Here is an 11554-nt window from a genome sequence, read left to right on the forward strand (position 1 = left end):
CAACCATGTGACCAGTGTACATTTACAAGGTTGGGTTTCCAGCTTTAGCTCCAGCCAACAGGGGCTATAGTAAATATGTTGTGACTGAACACCCTCGAGGTGTCCAGCGTGCTTTGCACTAGCTTCCATGACTCTGGAATTTTCCATCAAAAGGTCTGGGTGTAAACACACACAAACAGACACACACACACACACACACACACACACACACACACACACACACACACACACACACACACACACACACACACACACACACACACACACACACACACACACACACACACACACACACACACACACACACACAGACACAGACACAGACACAGACACAGACACACACTCCTGAGAGGCCTGCTGCTATAAGATGAAGTGTCACATAGCCCCTCCAAACACATGACGGTGACCTCAACACAGCACCATCCCACAGCAGCTGGTGTCCAGCGAAGAAATGTGGACGATTTTACTGTAAAAACACAACTCACATACAGATTCTAGCTTCACAGCACACAAGAAACAACAGAGATTAAAATACAATAGCCATTTTACCTTGATGTAGACACTGACTAGGTTTCATCAATCATGGCTGAAATAACCAACTGTAGTCACTGTGAATAGCATGCCAGACATCTGCTGCTTTACTACAGTACAAAACCAAAATAAACAGTTTGTTTGTGATTTGATTGGAATGAACAGATAACAAGGATGCCGAAGTGACTACATAATGATGACAATTTGTGAAAAAAAAATCAGAAGCCGTGATTTGTTCGGTCTATCCGCAAGACGTTGGGATGATAAGAGCCTGAAAGATTTTCAGATCAAACCCACACTCTTAGATAACATGTTTTGTGTCATCAAAGTAATGTGACATGCCAAGTGCTGTCCCATTTGTATTTACCATTTCAGACCCTCATAGCATCTCACATGCAACCATTTACCAGGTGACATCAGTTAAATCCCTCAGAGTTCAGGGTTTAAGGCAGACATTGGGATTGGGCCCGAGTTTACTGAAATGCAGCCTTACAAACGTATTACTATATTCAATTTCTTACACGACATCTCTGAAATCACGATATCCATCTAATAGCGATATATTGCCAAGCTCTAGTCACTGTTTATTACACTTCAATGGAGTCTAGCTTTTACGCTGTGATCTAAAATGTTAGAGATAAAGATAGAAGCAAAACATGTTTTCGCTGCTGAGTCAGTTTGGCTTCCTGGATATAAACACAACACATATTGTAGACACTACTGTGTGCTTTTCTCTCAATTTTATTTCAGTTTTATCCAAAAAAATGTACTAATATTTATGCAGCATTTGCTGTAAATGACAGTGTGGGCAACATGGTAGCTTTCACAGCTTGATGAAGTAGCAGCAGGTGGTGGGGCTTAATGTAGTGTCAATTACGACCGCATGTAAGCAATTTGCTATAGCACATAACACTCCCAAGATTCTTGAAAATGTTAAACCAAGTAATTTGTCTTTTTGATATATGACAGCTGTTGGCATCTGGTAAAATAACTATTTTATTGTGTGTTGACACCAAACACAGAAAGAACTTTTCACAATATATTAAGTCAATGGGACGAGATAATCGACACAAATTTGCACCGGGCGGATAAAAGGAGCAACATGAATTGTCATTTGAGCAAATATTTCAAATATTTTGTACCGGGCACCCAGAGCTCACATATGTGTACAGAAACCGAAACTATGCGCATAAATGCATGTGGTTAACCTTAGACTGTCAACCTTAGACCGTCAATGCTTACATATAAGATTTGTTTTTAAAAAAACAGTCTGAGCCTTATTCATGTTATTTAATCTGAGCAACAACTTGAAACTATTTAGTGTTGCAACTGTTCAATTTTGCACATCAGATGGAGAATTTTTTTTAAAGAAACAGTCTGTTATTTTTATTTATTTTTATTTTTTAAATAAATATTTTAAATACTTGTATTTATATTTTTGAGCAGCATTCTAGCTCCAGTGCATGTTCCTACTGTAAAAGCACAAAAGTAATAAACAACTAGCACATTTATATTTTGCATTTTGTTTTCTTACTGTACCGAAAATGAACCGAACCGTGACCTCAAAACCGAGGTACGTACCGAACCGAGATTTTTGTGTACCGTTACACCCCTACCAGCAACCCATCCCAAAAAATGTATTGCTGGGCTTAGAGTAGACTACATTAGTAGTTTTTGCCTAATTTGCCTAATAAACCAGCAACTCTGTGTAGACTAAACAACCAAAATATCAGAAAAAACGACAGACAATATAATCAACAATGAAAAAAAATTGATGTATTTTTTTTATCCCAATATTCTCTGCTGAAATATATTTGTTGAAATATACTGTAATTAAAGAGTTACGTGCATTGTTTTAAAGAGGTTTAGGTTTTTTAAACAAAATATAAGGAATCAAAATATTGAGCAGAGAAGCTGTAAGGTCTAATAGCTAACCAATAGACAATAACAAGTTAAACAACATTTTTTTTTATAGTTGTCAACATAGCCATTCAGCATTCTTGAGATTTAACCAATATTGACTTTGAAAACATCCATCTATGACTCAACTATTATGAAGCTAATCCTTAACTGAGAACTGGGTCTATGGTGTAACGTCTACATTGGGAAGCTGGGGCAAGCTATTATGCATGAGGTTAACCTTCATAAACAGGTGATACAGATTAGTACAGCTCCTGTTCTTCTCAGGCTAAATCCATACTAGTGTGGAGTTGTGAGTTCAAGGCATTTACACACCGGGGCTGTTGTTTTCATGAGATTATGTCACACGTCAATTTATTTTTTCTGTTGTTTTTTGTCATGGGTACTTTTTTTTTGAACAACGTCAATGTTCCGAGCTTATGCACTACAACCAATCAAGTTGTGTGGAATGGATTGAGTTGCGCTTATATTCATGAAACAACTCCAAAGTCCGAACCAGGACGGCGAATGCAGTGCTGACCTGATCTAATTCTTTCACAATAAAAGCCCTAGACATAATATCCTCAGGCTCAAGACATTAATGCTGACGTTAAGAGTCAAACTAAAAGTCCAACTGAAACAGAAGTTAGAGCATCTTCAAACCCTTCATATTTGCTTGGACTGCTAAAAGGCAGCAGCTTTAAAATGTAATGGTCCAAACACAACCTCCCTATATTTCTGATTACAATGAAACTCAGCATACACTTCCGTGAGTAGCTCCACCAGGGCAGACCAACCGCTGCTGACTGATATAAAAAGCATCTCTAGTTTAACATTTTGTGCGGAAATGTCGCCACAGACACAGAGATACTATTTCTGGGCAAAGCAGCAAGTATAAACACTTTCATTAGTGGGTCAATAGAGCTGTCAATTTCCATCTATAATACTATTCAAATTTGCATTCCATATTTTTTTCAATATTCAAATTGTATAAGAATATTTAATGCTCAAATTCAGCCTATTATTAATATAAACTACACTACACAGGCTTATATGTTGCCATGGCCATTATTGGGCAATGTGGTTGTTTTACTTCCTGTCCACTACAGGGCATTCCAAAAATATTACCAATACATATGTTGAATTACAAACAGGTGACGGCTTTCTAGATAAGTAATAATTAAGAAAGTAAAACAAACACATTGCCATTCTCCTGGAGACGATGTGTCCCCGTTGCTATGGCTACGCCCTCCTCGTCTCACCTTCAGCTCTACTTTCACTGTCTCACGTACATCCTGCTGTTGGTCTCGTTCCAGATGAATAAGGCGATGGAGACGCGGTTTGATCTAGCTAGCAGTCAGCAGCATGACTGCATCTTTGTCATGACTGCATCGCTTCTAGAGGTCCATCGATATCTTTGTTTTCATTTCACCGAGTGCTGCTGCGCGGTTATTTCCGCGTGAACGTGCCGTTGTCTGCTATTTCTGATAGTGAGATTGTGATTCAGAAAACTTTATTGTTCATCAGACTTCATGTGTCAAAAACATCCGTTTATGCGGGTAGGCCGAAGCGAGGAGGGCGAGATTTGCTAACGTTAGAGAACAAGTTTCTAAAAAAAATGTAATACTAGTACAGATTTTTTTATTATTCGAATTATATTCCAATCCCGAAGTTCATTCCAACAGCCCTAATCAATCACCATTGTTTTAACTCACTCTTTTATAGATAGTAACTTAAAGACAATTAAATAGATGAAAATGTTAAGGACTGCCACTTTAAGGAAGTCGCATTGTAGTGAGGCTGAGAAAATGGGATTGTAATTTTGGGGTGAATATAGGATGAGAGTTGAAAGAGAATTACCCTGCTAACGATACAATGAATGGCAATAAAAATGAATGCACACAATTCTTATACAACTTCCTTAACAACAAAGACAGCCACAAAAACACGGCACAGAATGCGTCCCCCTGACCCCACGACAGCCTGGCAAAGGGGAATTCAAGCAAAGTTGATGAGGTTAGCTTACTAGCATTAATGTTAGCTACCGTTTGACTGTCAGATGTTAATGGTAATGTTACAGTTAATGCAAGCTAACCAGTTAGGAGCCAGCATTTAGATTTACAGTGAACTGTCAGTTAGTGACAATAGAATTATGTTATATAAAGACTAAAAAAAAAAAAAAAAAGATTTCAAATCATTTTACTAATCATATCAAATGTAAACCCCATAATGTTAAACACGTATTTATTTACTTACTCCTCTTCACCTATAGGTAATAGGGCTGCAATGAGATCTCTTCTCCGTCACATTTTGTCCAGGGTGAGAGCCCTGACATACACCTGCATGCTAACAAACCCCTGTTCAGGTAAAAAAAACATGGGACCTAGTCTTTACAATAGCTAACTAGAAGCGGCTTGTTATGAAGTTAAAAATCACGGCTTGTCTGTTTGTTTGTATAAAATCACAAAAAAAAAAATCACACAGCGCCATACAAACAAGATAAGACCGTTTAGCACTAGACCATTATGAGCGTGCACACACAAATGAAAACGTACAGGCAGTATGAGTCAGCACTACGCAGTTCAGAGATGTTGTGTACTTGTAAGAGTTTGTGTGGAAATGACTCAGTTGAGTGTGTCAGGATGAAAGTACAAGACTAGAGACACGCTACAGTGTGGAATAAGTGGACATCACACATTAATCTGCTATTTGCAACTAAGATGTACAATTACATTGGTATCAAAAACTAAATTCTGAAATAATAACCACCTTAAATTGGAATTTATGCTGGGCTCATTTTAAAATTCTTATCGGGTTGCATCACACACATAAGGAGAATCTTCATCAATGTTCTTGTCTCTAATCACGCAAGATTTGAGAGCAACCACACACTGCAGATGACAATTTATCCCTCATGTGATGTGATCTCCCAGTAAACACATGTAAACGAAATGACTGACAAAGTGCAACAAGTTGCTGTAGCCATAGGCTAAGAAAAAACATAACCGTAACTTTACCTTGAGGGCTTAAACACTGCTCTGGGACTATCGTTTAACTACTGACCTCGCCCGCTGTTGTAAAGAGAATTGTGTTGGTACAAAGCTTACAGTCAAAAATCTGGCCAATGGCAAGTCAGTTTCTATTCAGAAGTGGTGGTTGGGGGCTGGAACCGCCATCATCGCTATGGAAACCAGTATGACTTCAATAGAGCGACCTTTCTCCAACTCAGAGCCTTGGCAACACACGGTCGCCTCTGGCAACATGCAGCACCATGGATGATGATGATGGCACACAGTTGTGATTTTTTTAAGTGCCACGGTTCCAGGAGGTGGGGAGGTTACATGCACAAACAAGTATGTGCACAAACTTCCGGCATCAAACTGGGGCAGAAACACAGGAATAGGATCATACTGATGAAAGCAACACTGTCTTCCCTTCTGTCATGTAACAGAGGGAGACACGCAGACACAGAGTCTGGGCTGTGTGCTTCTCTTTTGCACCCAACTGGCTGCAAAATAACACTACTAAGAATGCAGCAGAAGATGACTAGAGGGTAAGATGATAAGTCAAGCAAATACACCGCCTTTGTGACATTATTCATCCAAATGAAATCACATTTAAGTGTGTGTATGTGTGTCGTTGAGTAACAGAGGGGATGATGTATGTTAGAGAGCTGTGCGTGAGTGTGTCTTTGTGTGTGAGTGTGACTAAGGGAGTGAGTGAAATTGTTAAGCAGTACATTAGGCCTGTTACCTAACGCTTGCCTTCCTGCCTGCCCCCTCTTCCTCCTGCTCATCCTTCCTATGCCTAAAAAACACTCGAGAGGAAAGGGGAAAAGTCGTGACAAAGAGGATAGAAGAACAGCTTCCCTACAGAGGAAGGGTCAAGAGATGTCACACAATGCCATCTTTTACCAATCTCACTCACCTTGTAATGGGCACAACAAGACATAGCGCTTTTTCAAAGTGTGACTTTACGTGACCCTAAATCGGGTCATACAATACCACCATACCTCCTTTGTGAAGGTATTACACACAAGTATGGACGGTGGTGGTTGTGTTAAAATATCCACTCAAATATGATACATTGCTGGTATACAGGTACATTACTGAAGACAAAAATGAACATGTGTGACTGGCAGACTTAGTCACTTGACTGACAGAAGATTCACATAGTAACAATGGCACTACGTTTCTGGTTAATGCTTAATATAGACTAAGATAAGCATGTTTTTGTTGTTTAGTATTATTCAGAAAATTAAAAAATTACATTGTCTTTTAGCAATTGGTCAGATTAAATAAATATTTAGATAAAACGTCGGGTTCTTATGATTTGTGATCAGCACTTAATTTACAATTTCAAGAAATAAATGTATAATTATTAAATCAGTAGGCTAGTGAAAGAACCAAGTTTGTTTCTTCCCTGCAAGTGAGTATTTGCTGTATGGGGAAATATGCATCGTTCCGACGACTTTGCATCATCATCACTGAACATTAATGCTGACCGGCCGTTTAGGACAGCCAGGACCAAATAGGTTTTATAAAACCCGACAATTTCTAACATTTTCAGATCCAGAATATTGATGAAACATAGTGGCCTAAAGAGGATGGGCAAATATCCCATCTGTTATGGAATGTGGCCAGAAGGTGAAATATGATCAAGTGCATTGAAACACAAGGCAACTACAGGCCTCATTAATAGCCCATCAAATTGATTGGAAAATAATTATTTGACAACATTGCTATCTTCGTGTGATACCGAAGAACCAACATGTGTGTACACATGGAACACTTCTTGTGCCTGTTTTCAGGTACATTTACCATGAAGTGTACATCAATGCTTGGTGGACATAAGCAACACTAGCTTTGACTAGTCTAGGTTGCATCAAAGAATGGACAATGGATTCAAATTGCCAAATTTTCTAGTCTAACGAGTCTTGAAAGATGAGTTGCCCAGCATAACATTTCTGTAATCCATTTATATTGTTTGTAATTCATTAAGCATAAGTTTATTCGTTACAAGTTACAGCTTCTCAGACGTGAGGGTTTACAGTTTTTCTAAATTTCATATTATATTGAATAAATTATATGAGAAAATACTTTATATTGTGATATATACAGTATATCATTATCAAGATATGAGATTACCTACTATCACTTTGGGAAATTGTGATGTGCATTTTGAATTAAATTTGCATGCGTCTCTTTTCTAGAATTGATTATTATTATTATTCTAATTTATCACTGGTAAAAATGTAACACTTTATTGCAATGCATACAAACCATGTGTATTTAATATATTGTTTTTACACATCAATTAGTTTAAATGTTAGTGACACTTTTCACAATGCTTGACGGCAACTAAAATGAAAGCTATTCCAGTAAGTTGGCGTAAAGTACTACCTCATTTTCGCAAAATCCACAAGTGTTTATAACCCAGACCAAATAGAGAACTGATGTCCCCTGTTGAAAGGTCACCGCCAGCAATACACTTTGTGGAGCGACTGAAAACTGAAATCAACATTTATCAAGACCACGGAGCAAAGTGTGGCCCAACAGCCTCTAGCATAGCATTTGTGTGAGTATATCAAAACTCCTGTTTTGACTTCCACTTCACTAGCTGGCCTTTGTCTGCAATAGATAAACTTTCACGATTACAACATCCAGGTGCAGTACGCTAGCCATCTGCCACTGAAAGTTTGTGTTGTGTGACTGCTCCTGTGATAGCAAGTACACAACCAATAGCCCCACATTCCAATTCAACCAATCCTAAACGACCCATCCTAGGAGCAGGGGTCTGCTGTGAAGTCCAGGTTGCAACTTGGGGTTCAGTGACATGCGGACAGTCAGGGCCGGAGATCGAACTGCCAACCTTGTTTAAAGTATGACCCACTAAACCCATTGAACTACAGGCACCTGAATTTGCAGAATACAACTATCAATTGGGGGAAATAAAGTTAAACAAATTACCTGTTGAATGTTTTATGGCATACAAAGGGACCATCCCTATTGACCAGGTCCGTTTCTGTGCGACTGCACTGCAGGATATTATCCAACTCCGTCTAACAACTAGTCAGCATTTCTCATTGAATCGTTATAAAACCTAAGTCACAAGACAAGCTTCCAAAGTACTGATGACTGATCATCTTATCCATATTCATGATGTCCACAGGCATGTTAAACTTGACTCCTATTCTTCTGGTATTCATAGCCAACTGGGGGTGCCGAAATCCCTGTTCTGGTTGGAGAAAATCATGAGCAATTGGCCACCATCAACAGACAACAAACAGAGCTCTCTTTCTGTCAGTCCGTGGTCCACTGTCATTTTGTCCTCTGCCCGTCTCTCACACTCAGTCAGACAGCCACATACACATTCAGCAAGCATTAACAGACACAGACCCACACACAGACACAAAGCTTCATAACCAGCTCATCAATTTCTCACTATAACATTGCTACTGTTTTGCTCTTATAAACAGATTGGACACACTGATCCCGCAAATTGCATTACAGCTACATCAACAAAGAATAGCCCTTAAAATATCACATGCAACAATGAAAAATACTAAATGGCACTCACTGACCTAAGTTTATTTTGGCCTCATCAAACTAAATGGGAGGGTTTCTGAGCTATGTGGCGCAAAGTGCCCAAATGACTCGTGTCAGCCTGTCTGTGTGTATGTCAACAAGAGCATAGAGGTAAAGCTGCACACTCAGCTGCCTTGACACACCTTTATTTGTGCCATTAGAATTAAAGTATTTTCATCAGGTAAAAAATGACTATATTGCAGGAGCTGTCTGTAAGCGTAAGTTTCAGCTTCCCCCATTTGTTGTTAGAGTTCAACGGAGCATCTGTCATATTGGATGTGCATACTGGTCTAGACATACAGACAGAGGCTTCTCATGTCACTGTACGTCAAAATACGTAAATCAATGCATCTCTTTGCAGAAATGTTACTCATGCTGCTGTTGTTAAATGTGCCAAATGGGATTTTTTGATTAGTTACTTGTTTTTACCCTGGATATACACTAACATAGCAGCCAAGAAGACATACGTATCTAGAGCGGCAGTCACAACAGGCTCAGGCAAATAAAGCCAGAAAGCACTGAGGCACCTGATTCAATAGGTCAGCAAGAAAGAAAATACACTACCTCGAATATCTGAGCCATCCCTTTCTGCTTATAATGCCAAAAATGTCACCTATCTATAACAAAGGTACAAACCTACCATTTGCCCAGACCCTTTACATAAAAAACAGGGTATAATAATACTATCACAATCACAGCAATGGATTTGTAGCACAGTGATTTGAAAATAATTTGTTGATCATAGTACATGCAAGTTAATGTGTCAATCATCCAGAATACTGCTAACTGGTGACCACTCCATGCAAAAGCATCTACATAAACTCAAAGTGTGGCAGGTTTGTAATCACTTATTTTGCCATGTCAATGTTTTCTAGTCCGGGCGGCTTCGTAAAATGTAATCTAGCTTTTAACTCGGTTATTGAAATACCACCAAAAATGGTGCACAGAGCTGAAATAAAGGTTTGAAAAGCTAGTTCGGTTAGTAACTAAAAAATGGTTGTATAATAAAAGACGTAAGAAACTTTCCTAACGGGAAATGATAACAGCAAAGTGTCAAACTAGCTAAATTGGAAAGCTACGCTCTCACTGGCTTGGAGTAGTTAGGAGTGGTGCTTTTACGTGGATTTTCACAAATAATTACTATTCTTGGTCAACCTCCACTAATCAAATTTGGAAGTTCGTTGTTAATGTAAAGTTATCCAGCCAGCAGAGAGCTGTGAACGTTAAGCCCTGCTTGTTGGCATGTCTTAAAAGATATCTGCGTCTAGCCGAACAGCTAATTAGCTAGTAAGCTAAGCTAGCTATCGTTACCACAGTCAGAACATTCTGTGTCTCATCTTTTTTCATCTTCGTCAATACCCTTCTCTCCGTCCTCTGCGCTTTGCCACACACCAACCTCAGGCCTCTCTAGCGTTCTGTATTTAAAAAACACTACTAGCAAATTACGTTCGGGTGAAATAAGATTTATCCCGTGGTAAATGTGTTTGTATCCAATAGTTAGAGGTGATGCCCCGTGTCGAACAACCAAGCAGCGGTGTCACCACAGCGGGCTGGCCGTTGTATCTCTAGAGCCTGAAGGCCCCAGCGTCATACCGAGTACATGGTCGAAAAGGCTTGAAATAAAATCATGACAACTTGTACTTGTTCACCTCTAACGCTCATACACCAGTCGTCTTACCTTTGCTTTGGTAATGATGTGCGTGGCTAGTTTAACAACCGCGAAATTTCCCTTGCCGATGGTCCGCTCGATTTCGTAGTAGCCAACTCGGGCTGGGGGGGGCCTGGTGGCCGAAGTGTGGCCAGGATTGGTGATGCACCCGGTGGCCGTGCTGGTACGACTGGGGTGGCTGATCCCGGAGGATGGCTGGGCTCGGTTCTGGGGGCCCATGGCTGCGTGGGTCGGTCGGGCAGAGTGCGTAATCCCGGCCGCAGCGGACCCAGCTGCACCTCCGCTTGACACGGCCGCCATCTTCTCGCCTCTCTGCGGGAACAACAAGCAGCCTTGCGCAGCGCTCATCACGGGCACGCCCCCGCCCTGCGTCATTTTACGTAGAACGCTCCTCCGCAGCACCCTCTCTAGGTTGTAGCCATGACAACGAACAGCGTAACAAATGACTTCATCCACAGAAACGTATTGTGGTTGCCTTGGCGACAAAGAAGTGCGCATTATCACTCCGGTTCCCATGATTCTGTGATTCTTTGCAAACTGCTGCACTATGATCAGACGGTTTCATGAGGCTTTAAAGGTATACCGCTCTCATTGGAATCATCGAGTTGAAGAGAACAGACTCGATTCTGCCAGTCAAGTCATGGCCATCGTGCACACCCTGCTATTATGAGTCAAAGCTATAATTTACATTCAATGTTAATGTTCCCAAAGGTTTTGTTTCAAAACCTTCAGGCTACGTCCACTTCGCTGCACAGGTAAATGTCACTATTTGAGTTGAAGTTAAACCGAAGTGCAATAGATACCATGTGTACAGAATAAAAAAAAATGACAACATAGTCAAACCACTTGACAGAAATTATACATTCCC

General features: G+C 40.0%; 1 protein-coding gene across 3 annotated transcripts in view; it reads right to left on the reverse strand.

Annotated features, from left to right (window-relative positions):
- sik3 (SIK family kinase 3) overlaps positions 1-11014 on the reverse strand; it is a 32287-nt gene extending 21273 nt beyond the window's left edge. For 2 of the 3 annotated variants that reach the window (XM_084018812.1, XM_084018810.1), the window contains exon 1: positions 10696-11014. In XM_084018812.1, coding sequence (XP_083874938.1) covers positions 10696-10986 — 291 coding nt within the window. In that variant the 5' untranslated portion in view covers positions 10987-11014. The remainder of the gene's footprint in view (positions 1-10695) is intronic. The other variant, XM_084018811.1, reaches the window with a different exon arrangement.
- Between the last annotated feature and the right edge of the window lie 540 nt (positions 11015-11554).

The sequence above is a fragment of the Eutrigla gurnardus genome, assembly GCF_963514095.1.
Source record: "Eutrigla gurnardus genome assembly, chromosome: 10".
NCBI lineage: Eukaryota > Metazoa > Chordata > Actinopteri > Perciformes > Triglidae > Eutrigla > Eutrigla gurnardus.